The sequence below is a fragment of the Salmo salar genome, chromosome ssa04, assembly GCF_905237065.1.
Source record: "Salmo salar chromosome ssa04, Ssal_v3.1, whole genome shotgun sequence".
NCBI classification, from domain to species: domain Eukaryota; kingdom Metazoa; phylum Chordata; class Actinopteri; order Salmoniformes; family Salmonidae; genus Salmo; species Salmo salar.
This window is the reverse complement of record NC_059445.1, coordinates 71205423-71224240: the sequence shown is the minus strand read 5'-3', so window position 1 is coordinate 71224240 and position 18818 is coordinate 71205423. Positions and strand designations below refer to the sequence as shown.

Genomic DNA, 18818 nt, shown 5'->3' with positions numbered 1-18818 from the left:
ACTCAGTGCCTCTTTGCTTGACATCATGGGACAATCAAAAGAAATCAGCCAAGACCTTAGGAAAAAAATTGTAGACCTCCACAAGTCTGGTTCATCCTTGGGAGCAATTTCCAAACGCCTGAAGGTACCACGTTCAACTGTACAAACAATAGTACGCAAGTATAAACACCATGGGACCACGCAGCTATCATACCGCTCATGAAGGAGACGGGTTCTGTCTCCTAGAGATGAATGTACTTTGGTGTGAAAAGTGCAAATCAATCCCAGAACAACAGCAAAGGACCTTGTGAAGATGCTGGAGGAAACAAGTACAAAAGTATCTATATCCACAGTAAAACGAGTCCTATAGCGACATGACCTGAAAGGCTGCTCAGCAAGGAAGAAGCCACTGCTCCAAAACCACCATAAAAAAGCTACAGTTTGCAACTACACATGGGGACAAAGATTGTAGTTTTTGGAGAAATGTCCTCTGGTCTGATGAAACAGAAATAGAACTGTTTGGCCATAATGACCATCGTTATGTTTGGAGGAAAAAGGGGGAGGCTTGCAAGCCGAAGAACACCATCCAAACCGTGAAGCACGGGGGTGGCAGCATCATGTTGGGTGGGGTGCTTTGCTGCAGGAGAGACTGGTGCACTTCACAAAATAGATGGCATCATGAGGTAGGAAAATTATGTGTATATATTGAAGCAACATCTCAAGACATCAGTCAGGAAGTTAAAGCTTGGTCGCAAATGGATCTTCCAAATGGACAATGACCCCAAGCATACTTCCAAAGTTGTGGCAAAATGGCTTAAGGACAACAAAGTCACAGTATTGGAGTGGCCATCACAAACCCTGACCTCAATCCTATATAAAATTTGTGGGCAGAACTGAAAAAGTGTGTGCGAGCAAGGAGGCCTTCAAACCTGACTCAGTTACACCAGCTCTGTCAGGAGGAATGGGCCAAAACTCACCCAACTTATTGTGGGAAGCTTGTGGAAGGCTACCCAAAATGTTTGACCCAAGTTAAACAATTTTAAGGCAATGCTACCAAATACTAATTGAGCGTATGTAAACTTCTGACCCACTGGGAATGTGATGAAAGAAATAAAAGCTGAAATAAATCATTCTCTACTATTATTCTGACATTTCACATTCTTAAAATGAAGTGGTGATCCTAACTGACCTAAAACAGGGAATCTTTACTCAGATTAAATCTCAGGAATTGTGAAAAACTGAGTTTAAATGTATTTGGCTAAGGTGTATGTAAACTTCCGACTTCAACTGTAGGTTGTAATGGGGCTTTTTTCTCATGCCTTGGCTTCCCCAGTGATTTTCCCCACCCACCGCTACTGTCTGAAGAGTGCTCCTGGGACAGTCCCGAGATCCCGGATACCCATGTTAATCCCTAAAACACACTGGATTTTTATGAGATTGTGATAAAGATGTGTAGGCAAGGGAAGTCCTTTTTCAGTGTCCCAACTCTCTTCCTTCACTGTGGTCCTGTATAGCTCAGTTGGTACAGTAGTCTGGATTGTGGAATTGATTCCCCCTGGGGCCACCCATACGGAAATGTATGCTAATGTTATACCACGACCAATCAGCATTCAGGGCTCGAACCACCCAGTTTATAATATATTATATATAATTGTATCATTCACTTGTGCACTATTAGTGTTGCATTGGTCAGGAGTGAGGGTGTAGGTATACAACAGCACCAGAGTCCTCTAGTCGCTTCAGAGCTTTCACCTCATGGGAGAGGTTGTGGTACGAATTCTGTCAGGAAGAGGAGAAATTTAAAAAATCTATTGATTTTCAAATATGTTAACACACCATGCAAAGTGGTTTGAAATTGTTCATGACAACAGAACGCCAAAGTCACTCCTCTGTATCAACACATTTCATTTGATGTGTCTCCACATATCATATTCAATGTTATTCATATGTGACTTTGCATAGTGTTTTAGACAAGACAAGTGATTGTTGATAGTCCAAGGGCTACATCCCAATTATCTTTCCTTCCTCCCAAAGTGTGCTCTCTTTCACTTGCTTTCACTGATTTGAAAGGAAATGACTGGTTTACAGAATGTGGTGGAAACTCCCTCTGGCCCATGCCTCCACCAATCCAATGCTTTTAGATTTTTGGGAAGTAGTGAATGAGTGTACACTTCAGAAGAATGTAGATATTGTTGGGACGCACCCCATTTCAATTTCCTCCCTCACCTTCATAGACTTCATGGTGTCATAGCCATAGTAGTGAATGGGGTGCTTCAGGTCTTTAGACTCTGGGTAGCCAAATCCAGCGATGTGGATCACGTCACAGTAGTTAAGGGCCACGTAGATGGCCAGAATGCCAGTTGTAGGGTGCGCTGGGATCTGAGGACAAGCGTAAGAGACACATTAGAGATATTATATTTTATTTCACCAAGAGGTGGCAGCACTAGCACGTAAAAATAACAACATCAGTTTTAATATAATAATAATATGATATATGCCATTTAGAAACGCTTTTATCCAAAGTGATTTACAGTCATGGGTGCACACATTTTACATATGGGTGGCCCCGGGTATCGAATCCACAATCCTGGCATTGCAAGCGCCATCGTCTACCAACTGAGCCATAATGCCTAAACACTGTACATACTTACGGCCGGTTTCACACACACAGGTGAAGCCTAGTCCTAAATTTTAAAAATACTCCATTGAAAATACTTTTTAGTTCAGAACTACACTTAAATGGACCATAGTGTACATACCTTAGTATACAGTACCATTTAACTTTACCATATGAGTTACCATCTAACTCATTAGGTACCTAACTCATTTGGTACCATCTAACAAATGTTATTTTTTTTGGGGGGGGTAGATCAGCTTTAATATTGCAGATATATTGTAGGTTCTATGAATTAAATTGTTTGCATAATTTCTAATCCCCTTTATTTAAATTTTCTTTATACTTTTTCCCTCCTACCCTACCATCCCTATCCTGATTGGAGTAAACTAACAGCTACTACAGCTATTTTCACTCACATCTACGGTACCTGTAGTTAAATAATTATACGTATATTCCTTTCTCTTCAAGTGCTGGATTTAATCCCACCGCTGTCAATCAACCAATCATTCAGATTTTAACTCAATCCCTCCGATGTCCACAGATTAACCCATCTTTCCAAGTATAATGCTATTTCCTTTTGCAATACATCCCTCCATTTTACTAGGATGTCTTATGAGGGTCCAGAACCTCCCTATTTATAAAATTTCTACTGATATTGCCCTAAAAATAAATACTTTACCCCAGAGTATAATGATATTTCCCATTGACTGATCATGGTTTTTCAGATCCCCTAACAATGTTTGCAGGTCCATCTAAACCCTGATATTTTGACATAACAACCATTCCTGGACCTGACTCCAAAAGCGAGCCACCGATGGACAGTACCAGAAAATATGTTCAATTGATTGTTTCCTAATGGCAAAGACTGTACAAGACTGACTGTTAAATGCCTTATATATTGAGCATTATTTTTATAGCAAGTATTTTATATAATAGGTTTAAATTGAAACAAACGGATTGTTTGTTTTATACTGTATGCCAGTTCATAGACCCTCTGTTATATCTGGAGTATTTCTCCTGTCTTATCAGGTGTCCTGTGTGAATTTAAGTATGCTCCCTCTAATTCTCACTCTCTCCCTCCGCTCCCGGAGGACCTGAGCCCTAGGACCAAGCCTCAGGACTACCTGGCCTGATGACTCCTTGCTGTCCCCAGTCCACCTGGTCGTGCTGCGGCTTCAGTTTCAACTGTTCTGCCTACGGCTATGGAACACTGACCTGTTCACCAGACATGCTACCTTGTCCCAGACCTGCTGTTTTCGACTCTCTCTCTACCGCACCTACGCGCTCTAACTCTGACTGCTCGGCTATGAAAAGCCAACTGACATTTACTCCTGAGGTGCTGACCTGTTACACCCTCTACAACCACTGTGATTATTATTATTATTATTATTATTATTATTATTTGACCCTGCTGGTCATCTATGAACGTTTGAACATCTTGGCTACTGTTATAATCTCAACCCTACACAGCCAGAAGAGGACTGGCCACCCCTCAGAGCCTGGTTCCTCTCTAGGTTCCTTCCTAGGTTCCTGCCTTTCTAGGGAGTTCTTCCTAGCCATCGTGCTTCTACATCTGCATTTCTTGCTGTTTGGGGTTTTAGGCTGGCTTCCTGTATAGCACTTTGTGACATCTGCTGATGTAAAAAAAATACATATATTTATATGTTTACAAATACATTTGATTGATTGATTGAATGGGTGGCAGACAGACAGATTCTTTAATTTCTTCTTTAAGTCATTGTCTCTTCCAATTTTGTGGCACAGCCACGGTGAGTTGGTTCTAATTTTGTATTGAGCATACACCTCCATACACTGTTGTTAATTGCTTGTGACAATGTTACCGTTCTTGTTTACAATGTCCTTCATAAATATTATACCCTTCTTGTAGTTTTTCCAAGAAATAGATTTTTTTCTCTATCAGTACATTGTGGAGTTTAGACATATTATTTGCTGTAATATTAGATCTTCCTTTTCTGGAGGATGAAATTGTAGCCAACTCTGTAAGACATCATTTAAAAAGGAAGATACTTTAAAGAGGGACCCATTGTCAAGGTTTTAATCTGCAAAAAGGCAGAGCCCACTCTTAAACATAGGATGGGGCTCTCTTAGTAGCTTGCTAGAAAACCAGTTTGGATTTAGATACAATTTTGGTAAAATGGAGGCTTTAAGGGAGAGGTTTTATGCCTTAATATTTAATTGTTTTAAACCTCAACTCAAATATGCTTGTATAACGTTATCTGGTTTGCCATTCCAAATAAAGTGAAATATGTTTTTCCTCGCATGATTTGAAAAAGGATTCTCCTGGAGTCGGTAGAGCAATGAATAAATACACTATATATATACAAAAGTATGTGTGGATTCTGCAAAAATGTTTGGGATTCTGCTATTTCAGCCACACCTGTTGCTGACAGGTGTATACAATTCAGCACACAGCCATGCAATGTCCATAGACAAACAATGGCAGTAGAATGTCCTTACTGAAGAGCTCAGTGACTTTCAACGTGGCACCGTCATTTTTATTTATTTTTATTTCACCTTTATTTAACCAGGTAGGCTAGTTGAGAACACGTTCTCATTTACAACTGCGACCTGGCCAAGATAAAGCAAAGCAGTTCGACACATACAACAACACAGAGTTACACATGGAATAAACAAACATACAGTCAATAATACAGTAGAAAAAGTCTATATACAGTGTGTGCAAATGAGATAAGGGAGGTAAGGCAATAAATAGGCCATGGTGGCAAGAAGATGCAGAAAGTGAATGTGCAAGTAGAGATACTGGGGTGCAAAGGAGCAAGATCAATAAATAAATACAGTATGGGGATGCCACCTGTCATCGGATGCCACCTTTCCAACAAGTCAGTTTGGAAAATGTCTACCCTGCTAGAGCTGCCCTGGTCAACTGTAAGTGCTGTTATTGTGAAGTGGAAATGTCTAGGAGCAACAACGGCTCAGTGGCGAAGTGGTAGGTCACACAAGCTCACAGAACAGGACTGTGCTGAAGCACGTAGGGAGAAAAAAAAAAGTCTGTTCTCGGTTAAAACACTCACTACCGAGTTCCAAACTGCCTCTGGAAGCAACATCAGCACACTAACTATTAGTCAGGAGATTCATGAAATGGGTGTCCATGGCCGAGCAGCCGCACACAAGCCTAAGATCACCATGTGCAATGCCAAGCGTCGGCTGGAGTGGTGTAAAGCTCGGCGCCATTGGACTCTGGAGCGATGAATCACACTTCACTATCTGGCAGTCCGACGGATGAATCTGGGTTTGGAGGATGCCAGGCCAGGAGAACGCTATATACCCAAATGCATAGTGACAACTGTAAAGTTTGGTGGAGGAGAAATAATGGTCTGGGGCTGTTTTTCATTGTTCGGGCTAGGCCCCATAGTTACAGTAAAGGGAAACCTTTACGCTACAGCCTACAATTACATTCTAGATGATTCTGTGCTTCCAACTTTGTGGAAACAGTTTGGGGAAGGACCTTTCCTGTTTCAGCATGACAATGTCCCCATGCACAAAGCAAGGTCCCTACATAAATGGTTTGTTGAGATTGGTGTGGAAGAACTTGACTGGCCTGCACAGAGCCCTGACCTCAACTCCATTGAACACCTTTAGGATGAATTGGAACGCTGACTGCGAGCCAGGCCTAATCACCCAACATTAGTGCCCGACCTCACTAATGCTCTTGTGGCTGAATGGAAGTAAGTCCCCGCAGCAATGTTCCAACAGCTAGTGGAAATCTTTCCAGAAGGGCGGAGGCTGTTATAGCAGCAATTGTGGGACCAACTCCATATTAATGCCCATTATTTTGGAATGAGATTTTCGACAAGCAGGTGTCCACATACTTTTGGTCATGTGGTCATGTACGTAAACTGAGATATCACCAAAAAATTAATCAGGGTAATCTTCTCATAAATGGAAAGGTGCTCTCAGAGAAGTAACTATTATTTATTATTTTACATAAAGGTTTTTGAACAATACTTTTACCCATCTTAAGTTGGAAAAAAAAACAGGCACTTAAACAGATTCTAGACGTACTATATCAAATGCTTTCTCAAGATCTGCTATATCGGTTATACATGGTTTACCTGCATTCTCAAAGTTTTCCATTATTTGTAGTAGTTGTCTAATGTTGTCTCCAATATATCTTCCTTCTAAGAATCCCGTCTGATTGTGATGAATAACGTCCAGAAATACCTTTTTTATTCTATGAGCAATACATTTGGCCAATATTTTTGCGTCACAACACTGAAGGGTCTAACTCATTGTTACCATCTAACTCATTGGTTACAAAGGAAAACTAGTAACCCCAAGGACCAAAGTTCAGACATCAAGGTCTGTAGGTTTCGAAACATAGATGACGCTCCACCCTTTCAGTCATTTCCCTTACAAAACAAGGTTTGTTTTCTTAGTCACTCCTTCCAGAGAAAGAAGGAGACGAAAGAGGAAGGATAGCATCAGTGACCCAACTCCTAGCTGTGACTAATGGGAGGAGCGCCATTCCCTAAAGTGACCTCATCAAGAGTGGCCATGTCACAGTCATTACATAATTTAATCAAGTTTACAAGACACAGGCTAAGCTCTACAATTTTTTTTAAATGTTTTATATTGAACAGATAGAACAGTAGAGAGAAGACAGAAAAGATTGGAGGAGATAGAGCCAAAGGGCAGTGGTGAATTCAAACCCATGCCGACTCTGGCACCAGTGCAGTGGGGTCAGTGGCAAAACCACTAGACCACACAGAAAATGCATCCTCCTGTCTTCCCTTCTTTGAGCTAGTCATTGATCAGTATGTGATTGTATAGTTGAAAGCAAAGGTCCCATAACATACCTTTCACCAATCCAGTCACATTAGACCAGTGACGGCCCAGTACATCACCGGGGCTAAGCTTTCTGCCATCCAGGACCTCTATACCAGGCGGTGTCAGAGGAAGGCCCTAAAAATTGTCAAAGACTTCAGCCACCCTAGTCATAGACTGTTCTCTCTGCTACCACACGGCAAGCGGTATGAGAGCGCCAATTCTAGGTCCAAGAGGCTTCTAAACAGCTTCTACCCCCAAGCCATAAGAATCCTGAACAGCTAATCAAATGGCTAACCAGACTATTTGCATTGCCCCCCCCCCTGCTACTCTCTGTTATTATCCATGCATAGTCACCTTAATAACTATACCTACATGTACATATTACCTCAACACTGGTGCCCCTGTACATTGACTCTGTACCGGTACCCCTTATATTACCCCACTATTGTTATTTACTGCTGCTCTTTAATTATTTGTTATTCTTATCTCTTACTCTTTTTTTTAGGTATTTTCTTAAAACTGCATTGTTGGTTAAGGGCTTGTACGTAAGCATTTCACTGTAACCTGTGGTATTCGGCGCATGTGACAAATACAATTTGATTTGATTTGATTACTTCTAGGAAGACAGGAAGGAAGGCTGTATTAGGCTCCTGAGTGCGCAGCGATCTAAGGCACTGCATCTCAGTGCTAAAGGCGTCGCTACAGACCCTGCTTCGATTCCGGGCTGTATCACAACCGGCCGTGATCGGGAGTCCCATAGGGCGGCACACAATTGGCCCAGCATTGTCCGAGTTAGGGGAGGGTTTGGCCAGGGTAGGCCGTCATTGTAAAATAAGAATTTGTTCTTAACTGACCTGCCTAGTTAAATAAAGGTTAAATTAAAAAATACATTTGGAAAATATTCAAACCAAGCCCTATTTTCATGACCGATGACAGAGTGGGCAGAGTCCCTGGGATTAAACTAGTGATCGTCTACAAACACACATCACCGCACGCTTAAATGATTAAATGATTAAAACAAATACTATTTGAACCCAGGTCTGGTGCCTGGATACATTGCTTGGTGGATAACCAGTCAGGTTCAGTAAAAACCTGAGACAAGTACCCGGTGACAAAATAAACCACATCATCTCACGGGCATCACCATAACCTTGAACATCCACTCCATAATTCCTCTTTTCTCACACATTTCCATTTCAAGAGAGTTGTTTTAAGCTTCCAGCCCATCCTTTGAGAGCCAAGGTATGCCACAGTTTGAACTTGAAGAGCCCTTTAACAGTGAGAGTGGGGAGAAAGCACCATTGTAAGAGCCTGGACTTTTCACTCAGGGCTGAATTGAACCCCTATGCACAGAGGAAGAAGAGGAGGGCACCTTAAGAAAGGAGGAGTGGGCAAACTCCAAGGTCAGACAAAAATAAATACGTCAATGTCTGATTTTTGCCAATGACATTCTAAGTAATGACATTCTTAGCTTTGCCGTGAACAGCCAAGGCTCCAAAGTAATACTTATAGTTTCAAATGAACCCAATGTTTTCTATGAAACCATAGTTACTCATGAAACTGCATGGACATTAAAACTGCACGAATACCATCTTTCCCATTACATGCATAATAGTTTATCTACTTTCGTGTGACCACTAATATTGATACAACAATGTTGAATAATTATAGATTACTACACAGACATTCATTGAAGCTTTATCTTGACCCTAAACTCTCTTGACCTCTTATTGACTGTGGTGATGGGAGAGAGTTTTGACTGGTGATTTTCTGAAAAACAATTCTTTTCACACCAAAACAAAGCAACAAAGTGGAAGTGGCGACATTCATAGCCTTCTTATCACTCCAGTAACTTGTCCGCACGCTTCAGACATTTTCAAAACGTTCCAAGAAGCTCCCTAAATATAACCACTAAAATCTTAAAAGTGACTCAAATTACAAGAACAAGATTGAAATGGTGGTTAAATGACAAGAACGCCAACCTATTACACTACAATTTATGTCTGTGAAAGACATGGTGGAATGCATTTTTAACAATTGTGTTACAATAGCATTTGCCATAACGTAATAATTGTACTTCCAACATGCTTTAAACATGTACATTTCTGTTAGGGTGAGCAGTTATTCTGAGCAGCTCTCACCTGGTTGGTCTTTGGAGGTGTGTTGAGAGGCAAGCGGAGCAGGCGGCTGGCCGTTTGCTGCAGGAAGTAGGGGTCCAGGATGCGGATGTGGCTGGTTTTACCCAACCAGATCTCAGGAGGGGGTTTCCAGAAGCCCTTTCTGATCTGAAGCCACAGATAGGGTGAATAGAGTGAGTTTAGTTAGAAAGAGTCCTGGGTGCTCCGTATGTATCAAGCGTCGCAGATTAAGTGTGCTGATCTAGGATCAGGTCCCCTTGTCCATCTATTCTTATTCATCATGAAGGCAAAACTGATCCAAGATCAGCACTCCTACTCTGAGACGCTTGATAAATACGGCCCCTGGTTAAATCAGCTTCACCACTAGGGCTACGTTCCACACCAGCACACTACTTAGAATCAGTACTATTTGAAATAATTTCTAATACTTTCGCTCGGTTTGATTGAGCTAGCCAGGCGCAATGGAATTGTTGCAAAAGTGCAAACCCTACCCATCTAGGACTGCAGGCAGACTACACCAAACACTAAAAGTATTTGAAAAATGTCAAATTGTATTTGAACCCAGGTTTGCTTAGAATGCATTCCCAATACATTGCTTAATTTTATAGTGCCGGTCAAATCTATTTGCCCCCTTTCTGATTTTCTCTATTTTTGATACTGACTGTTATCAGATCTTCAACCAAAACCTAATATAAGATAAAAGCAACCTGAGTTTACAAATAACAAAACAAATTACACGTATTTAATTTCTTTAATTAGCAAAGGTATGCAACACCCAATTCCCCTGTGTGAAAAAGTTATTGCCCCCTTACACTTATTAACTGGTTGTGCCACCTTTAGCTGCAATGACTGCAACCAAATGCTTCTTGTAGTTGAATTGGGAACTGCATAACTTTTAAATAAATAAAATACGTATAATTCTTTGGGGTTATTTTCAAACTCGGGTTCCCTTTATCTAATATTAGGTTTTGGTTGAAGATCTAATAACATTCAGTATGAAAAATATGAACAATTTTAAAATCAGAAAGGGGGTAAATACTTTTTCACAGCACTGTATGTGCTAAACTAGCGTGGAAATTACAACAGAGCCTAGATCTAAGTATTAACTCCTGCCCAGTCATTGGTTGATCACACTTGCCTTCTCGTCCCTCTTAGAATTAGATTACTGTGTAAATGAGGGTGGCATGACCCTACACCCCAAGGCCGTTCCTTTCAACATTATTATTAGGCACTGCTCCAACACAACCTACTAACAGAGCCTCAGGGTAGGTAGATAGGGTGGAAAATACAATGTTCCAGCAGGTGAGGGTGATCATGTTTAAACGCATATGGGGTTTTAATGTGGCATTGGGGAGAGAGCGGGAGAGAAGAGTGTGTGTCTGGATGTGTGTGTGTGTGTGTGTGTGTGTGTGTGTGTGTGTGTGTGTGTGTGTGTGTGTGTGTGTGTGTGTGTGTGTGTGTGTGTGTGTGTGTGTGTGTGTGTGTGAATGAAACAGAAAGAGGTAGACTAGACTAACTAGAAAGAGAGAGAGTGTGTGTGTGTAATCAGTAATCAGCTGTATAATCCCCTGTCCTCCATTCATGTTCTTTACCTCATATATGATATTGTATGTCCTGTAATCAGTTTTAAAGTTGCAAGGCACATTTCTGTGTAAACAGACAATAAAACCTTACTTCATCTCATCATATCTTGTCTTAATTAAAGGTAGATGGGGAGTAATGGGCATCCCTGTCTTTGTGTTGAAAATATCACATCCAGTATAGTACCCTCTTCTCATTGTACAGGATCTCTTTGAGCCAGCGCACGTCTTGCTGCTTGAAAGGCACGAGGACCATGAGGGTGTCAGGGTCATTGTGGATGCTGGGATTGTAGGAAGCCGACTCAGGGTAGAAGAGGCGCATGGTAGTCTTGTTCCCCACATCGGCCTCATACCCCCGAACTGGGGCATCGTTCAACCTGGGTATGACAAATAAGACATTACGTGAACCATAGTCACACAGCCTGCATACTGCTGTTATAACCATGACATAATGTGAAATAAATGTGACATAGCAAGACATAAAGCACTCAGTCTCTTTACCTGATCACTATGTCATACTTGTTAATGGAACTTCCTAACGAGGTGTTCTTGATCGCGAACCCATTTCCAACCACCATGCAGGTTTTGCAAAGCAAACTGAGGGCAGGAAGAGGACAAAACAGTACAGCTGTCAGGCGTGGTATCATGGTACACCTTTTAAAAACATGAATTGTCCATCAGGAATGTGTCAATTGTCAGCTCAATAAAATATTAAACTTCAATAGATTCATAATCTAGATTGTAATCTTATGCAAACAATGACTGATTTCTACAGTAGAGTCATTGTCAGGGATGAGATATAATTTGACCTAACTGTTTTATCGTCTCAGGCATGTCATAGCTAGGCATAGCTGCCAATGCTTTCACGAGAAAAAGCTCTGGAAAACAGAAAATGAACATAAGCATCTCACACAAGAAATGTAAACATGAGACACAGACATGGTTAATGCAGATAACACTAGTAACATTGATGCTTGCTATTACATGTCAGTAATAACACTGTCATAAAAATAACATAACATGCACTAGTCTAGTCCAAAAGCATAATTCAAATAAAAGCACACTGAAAAGCACCTTTAACAGAATACGTATTTTGTATGAAGTACCCAGAGGAGGCTGGTGAAGGGGAGGGCGGCTCATAGAAATGGATTGGATGGAATGGTATCAAACACGTGTTTGATGTATTTGATACCGTTCCATGAATTCCGTGCCAGCCATTACAATAAGCCTGACATTCTATTTGAAGTGCCACCAGCCACCACTGGAAGTACCCTTTGAAGTGGAGGATGGTGACAACGTACCACTGCCCTTAACACCATATGGCAAGGCGAACGTGGACAAGTAGCGTCGCCAGAAGAAATCCTCCAGCTTCAAGAAAAGTTGAGCATTCCTGCTCACACTGGTAGGAGAAAACACAGGTAGAAATACATACACCTGCTGATAAGAAATATTAAATCAATGTGGCATAGACTTACTTAAATGCCATCAATGTGGCATAGACCTACATAGACTCACTTAAAATAACTGTGATTGTGGAAGGAAGTTAGATGTTATATACTTTCTTCGAAGCCTATTTAGATACGAATGTGTTAAGAATTACACTTGTGTTGAAAAACAAACCCAAACTCATTGTATCATTGCAAAACCAAACTTGTTTGTTAACGGTCTAAAAAATAAAAAACTTCTGTTACCATTGCAAAACATGACACACCTAATTGGTCACATTTCCAAGAAATCAAAGTTCAAAAAAGCAGAAGAGAAACATGCCAATGTTGGGTTTTGTGTTTTGAATGGCCATTTGTGATATTGTTGTCACTACCAAAGTTGCAGATGTATTTTTTTTCATTCTATGCTATATTTACATGAATTATTCAAATAGAGCCTATGACCCAAATATTTGGTAGTTGAGAAAGAAAAACTTAATCTTATCTGCAGGGGAGGGTGAAAGAGAGGAAGAAAGCAATCAAGAATGAAAGAATGAGAGTGAAAGAAAGAGGGAGAAAGACAGAATAAAAACAAACAACCCCCCTCCTCTCCTCCATGTTTCTTATCAAGTAGACTTTGTTACTCACTTGAAGTTGAGTCTCTCCCACTTCTGAGAGATATTCCAGCTGTCACAGAGGGCCTTACTGAAAGCCCCTTCACTACTAAAAAGCACAGAACATGGAAACGAAACAGAAACACACAATTGAAATAGAGACCCGACTGAAACACACACAGTATGGGGTCTCTGGGATGGTTAAAGGTCTCAACTGGGAACCAACAGCTGGGGACATAATGTCGGTTTCCACTGTGGATATCTGTGGTTGAAATTAGCCACCACTTTGCCCAAGGTCATGCTACACTTAGGGTTTTCAAAAGGGTTCTTCAGCTGTCCCCATAGTAAAACTATTTTTGATTCCAGGTAGAACTACAGTACCAGTCAAAGGTTTGGACACCTACTCATTCAAGAGTTTTCCTTTATTTTTTTAGATTCTCCAAAGTAGCCACCCTTTGCCTAGATGACAGCTTTGCACACTCTTGGCATTCTCTCATCCAGCTTCACTTGGCACTACTTCCAACAAGGAGTTTCCACATATGCTGAACACTTGTTGGCTGAATTTCCTTCACTCTGCGATCCAACTAATCCCAAACCATCTCAATTGGTTTTAGTCCGGAGGAATGTGGACTCCAGATCATGTGATGCAGCAATCCATCACTCTCCTTCTTGGTCAAATACCCCTTACACAGCATGGAGGTGTTTTACACAGGACTGTCCTGTTGAAAAACAAATGATAGTCCCACTAAGCGCAAACCAGATGGGATGGGGTATCGCTGCAGAATGCTGTGGAAGCCATGTGGGTTAAGTGTGCCTTGAATTCTAAATAAATCACTGACAGTGTCATCAGCAAAGCACTCCCACACCATCACACCTCCTCCTCCATGCTTCACATGCAGAGATCATCCATTCATCTACTCTACATCTCACAAAGACACAGCGGTTGGAACCAAAAATCTCAAATTTGTACTCATCAGACCAAAGGACAGATTTCCACCGGTCTAATGTCCATTGCTTGGCCCAAGCAAGTCTCTTCTTCTTATTAGTGTCCTTTAGTAGTGATTTCTTTACAGCAATTCGACCATGAAGGCCTGATTCACGCAGTCTCCTCCGAACAGTTCATGGTGAGATGTGTCTGTTACTTGAACTCTGTGAAGCATTTATTTGGACTGCAATTTCTGAGGCTGGTAACTCTAATGAACTAATCCTTTGCAGCAGAGATAACTCTGGGTCTTCCTTTTCTGTGGCGGTCCTCACGAGAGACAGTTTCATCATAGCGCTTGAAGGTTTTTGCAACTGCACTTGAAGATATTTTCAAAGTTCTTGAAATTTACCGGATTGACTGACCTTCATGTCTAAAAGTAATGATGGACTGTCGTTTCTCTTTGCTTATTTGAGCTGTTCTTGCCATAATATGAACTTGTTCTTTTACCAAATAGGGCTATCTTCTGTATACCACCCCTACCTTATCACAACACAACTGATTGGATCAAATGCATTAAGAAGGAAAGAAACTCCACAAATTAACTTTTAACAAGGCACACCTGTTAATTGAAATGTATTCCAGGTGACTACCTCAAGAAGCTGGTTGAGAGAATGCCAAGAGTGTGCAAAGCTGTTATCAAGGCAAAGGTGGATACTTTGAAGAATCTCAAATATAAAATATATTTTGATTTATTTAACACTTTTTTGGTTACAACATGATTCCATTTGTGTTATTTCACAGTTTAGATGTCTTCACTATTATTCCACAATGTAAAAATAAAGAAAAACCCTGAAATGAGTAGATGTGTACAAACCTTTGAATGGTACTGTACCAGGAACCAAAAAGGGTTATTAAAAGGGTTCTCCTATAGGGACAGCTGTGTACAACAGCATATACTGTGGTGAAAGTGAACAAGACTCCCTAACTATGAGTAACTCAAGTGTTCTTGAGAAGCACTATATACTGTCAGTAGAATAAAAATCCTTATTTCTATCAAATTGCTATCAAATGCTAAGATGTATTTAATAACCACCCACTCTACTAAGAGTGGGTGAAAATGCACTTTGGTGATGAAATTTCACTTCCTTATGTTATAAAATACATTTTACCAAGACAAATATGAATATTCATGTTATGAATCATTCAGTGGGCTCTTTCTCTAACATATAATTACATTATATTTAAAAAAATCTGATTTCACAACCTAATGAATGCAATAATAAGCGCTGAACTCTGTTGACATAGTGGTGCAGGTTTCTCATAACTTTTGAGGATTTTACATTTTCTTGTTGTCGTCTTCAAAGTTGTTTCCGCAGGTAGCTAAAAGCTAAATTAGCATGACACGAGCTGAATTAAATGTAAAAGGCTTTGAAAATAAAAAGCTTGTTTTTGTGAGAAAAGTTTGAAAAAGAACATAAATTTCTAATTAATATGAAAAGTGTATACTAAAATATACGCTCTCTATGTTGTTTTATGTCTTCTAAATTGTTTTATATCCTGCGGATTTGAGACGAAAGATGGGCTCACTTTCAATGGGAAAGTGAGCCTGTCAGGTAGCCAGTAGCCTTAATACTGGCACAGAATCCAGCCTAGCTGACACAGTGCAATTTTCCTGATTTTTGACCACTTTTTTTTCTCTGGCCTCCATTGATTTAGTCACCCTAATTCTGCCATCATACAAGGGTAAAAACTCAAATAACCTTTGAACTGATTATGACAGACGTGGTTTGGACTACTGGTTTTCTTAGATGATTATCTAGAAATGAACATATTATTTTACCCATTGGTCAAAAGATGTAAATCCCGAACTTGATGGGATGGTCTGGTCGAAGCTATCTGTCATCGGTACTGCTCTATTTTTCTCTTATACGTACAATTTGTAATGTTCTGTAATTTTTCTGTTTAGATAGCTATATTGAATAAAAAGTGCCTCTTATTGGAGTCTAGCAGACCCACTTATCTGACATTTTGGCCAAAAAGATAATGTGCAAAGGAACGTTGTTTTTGCATTTGGCCAACACCTCCTGCAAAGAGACTTTGAGCTTCTCCTCTGTCTTTCTCTAACATCCCTGACCAGTCCTGAACCAAGCTTAATCTCCCCCCCCCAGCCGTGCTAAAGAGTACATGGGTACGTCCCAAATGGCACCCTATTCCCTATATAGTGCACTACATTTGACCAGGGCCCAGAGGCACTATTTTTGACCAGAGCCCTATGGGCCCTGGTCAAAACGTAGCACACTATATAGGGAATAGTGTGCCATTTGAGACGTAGCCTGTATCTCTCTTACAAGCCACTCCGTGCTTACATAAACTCTGCCACCCTCTGTAGCACTCAAATCCTGTCAAATGCAGAAGGACCTTGAGGAGGACCAAGTGGCTGAATGAAGACAAAGGGGAGCTTTACCTCTGAAGGAAGAAATGTGAACAGTAGTAGGACACACAGCACAGCAGCAGCACAGGTACAAGTACTCTGGACCATGCTGCAAATGAACACAGGAAGGCAATTTTAATGTAGAGATACCTTTTGCACGCTTCACAGCACAGCATGCCATACTTGCCTGGGTCAAAATCCGTAAGAGAAAGGCAGACACAAAATCATTTCCCTGGTGGTGTTGAAGACACAAGGGCATTTGTTATTTCAATTTAATGCAAAAAAATATTTTTCACTAGCCGATTTTGACCCAGGCGAGTGCAACATGCTGTGCTATGCTGTGACACAAATAACAAAAAAGACTGGTCAAACTCAAGCTCTGGGGGTTGCATATATCAATCTAGGATTAGTTTATCCTTTCACATAATAATATATGAGTCATTGAAAATGTGAACTTTAAGTGAACTTAACTTCAACTTCAAGACAGTGAAAACGTCCTGGAATTTGACTAATGGTAACGGGACTGTTTTTCAACACATTACACATAGCTGAGTTGCAACAAGACAACGTCTGGGGTGCTTATTAACAATAAGGCGTTACAAGCAACACATTTTAATATATTCAGAAAGAAAAGCCAATTTTCTTACTAACCTACCCTCACATTTGAACTGACTAAGGTTAAGGAAAACCTTAGCAGCAGAATTTACAATAACATAAACTGGTTTAATCATGACTGACTAAATTACCTGGCATTAGGTTACCTGAAATCTGAAGCATCTGTCAGTTCTCAAACTGACAGAATTGGATATATTGCATTGAAATACTGGTTTAAATCACTTCAACAAAGAAAACGGCTTACTTTTGGTGTTCGTCAGGGACATCTTCACCTGCTCCTTCTCATGTCTGGAGTGTTTGTGGTGATGATGTCACCCTGAGAGTGAGTGAGTGAGTGTGAGAGAGAGAGAGTGTGAGAGTGAGAGAGAGAGAGTGTGAGAGAGAGAGAGAGAGAGAGAGAGAGAGAGAGAGAGAGAGAGAGAGAGAGAGAGAGAGAGAGAGAGAGAGAGAGAGAGAGAGAGAGAGAGAGAGAGAGAGAGAGAGAGAGAGAGAGAGAGAGAGAGAGAGAGAGAGAGAGAGAGAGAGAGAGAGAGAGAGAGAGAGAGAGAGAGAGAGAGAGAGAGAGAGAGAGAGAGAGAGAGAGAAAAACATCCCATTTAATATATCGCCCAATCAGCTAGCCACCAGTCAGCTGTAACCACTCCTTTCTTCCCTCCCCTCATAGGTTGGTCTACACACACACAAAAAAGCTCTCTCTCTCACACACACACACACACACACACACACAAGCTAAGAATTGCCAAGGTCCTCACAATACAATATTATCACAATACTTAGGTGCCGATACGATATGTATTGCGATTCTATATGCATTGCCATTAAATAATGTGATTTTATTGAGATTCCATAGTCCAAACATATTGCTCACCATATGTCTGCTGCAAAGGGACACAAGAGAGACATGATAAAATGTTTTGGTCAGTCATGGAAATAAAAGTGCTGAAAACAAATTGGCTCCTTATTTAAAAAGAAGATGGAGAACAAGCTATTGTCAATATCGGGTGTATGAGAGGCGAAGTCAGGTGCAGGAGAGAAGCGAAATTTAACCAAGCACACTTTATTATAGTTCCAAAACATGAGAGCACTACATAAATCAAAATGCGCTCAAAACCACGGAACATAACCAAAGTAAAGCGCGTAATCAAACACCACGAAAAAAACATGAAACAATTACACACAAAACATGATTGGAAACAGAGGGTTAAATACAAGTAGATTGATTGGGGAAATGATAACCAGGTGTGTATGGAAACAAGACAAGACAAATGGATAATAGAAAGATGGAGCGGCGATGGCTAGAAAGCCGGTGACGTCGATCGCCGAACGCCGCCCGAACAAGGAGAGGAGCCGACTTCGGCGGAAGTTGTGACAGTACCTCCCCCCCCCCCTTGACGCGCGGCTCCAGCGGTTCGCCGACACCGGCCTCGAGGATGACCCGGAGGACGAGGCGCAGGGCGATCCGGCCGGCGACTGTGAAACTCGCGGAGCAGTTCGGGATCCAAAACATCTGCAACCGGAACCCAGCACCTCTCCTCCGGACCGTACCCCTCCCACTCCACGAGGTACTGAAGGCCCCCCACCCGATGCCTCGAATCCAGGATGGAACGAACGATATATACGCCGGGGCCCCCTCGATGTCCAAAGGGGGCGGATTTCTGGAGCGGACCAGGCACCACCGGCCTGAAG

The 18818-nt window shown here is 41.2% G+C and overlaps 1 protein-coding gene across 2 annotated transcripts; it reads right to left on the bottom strand.

Annotated features, from left to right (window-relative positions):
• Positions 1–1029: 1029 nt before the first annotated feature.
• On the bottom strand, positions 1030–17478 carry LOC106603768 (CMP-N-acetylneuraminate-beta-galactosamide-alpha-2,3-sialyltransferase 4). Of its 2 annotated transcripts, none has more exons than XM_014197825.2 (10): positions 17377–17478; positions 16551–16626; positions 13196–13270; positions 12425–12522; positions 11938–12001; positions 11625–11720; positions 11311–11500; positions 9547–9690; positions 2206–2358; positions 1030–1758 (listed from the first exon to the last, which is right to left on the bottom strand). In XM_014197825.2, exons 1-10 carry the CDS (start codon positions 17396–17398, stop codon positions 1669–1671), a joined length of 1008 nt encoding a protein of 335 aa, XP_014053300.1. In that variant the 5' UTR covers positions 17399–17478; the 3' UTR covers positions 1030–1668. The 2 variants fall into 2 exon arrangements, with proteins under 2 accessions (XP_014053300.1, XP_014053301.1); XM_014197826.2 differs by having other exon boundaries at positions 13196–13267.
• Between the last annotated feature and the right edge of the window lie 1340 nt (positions 17479–18818).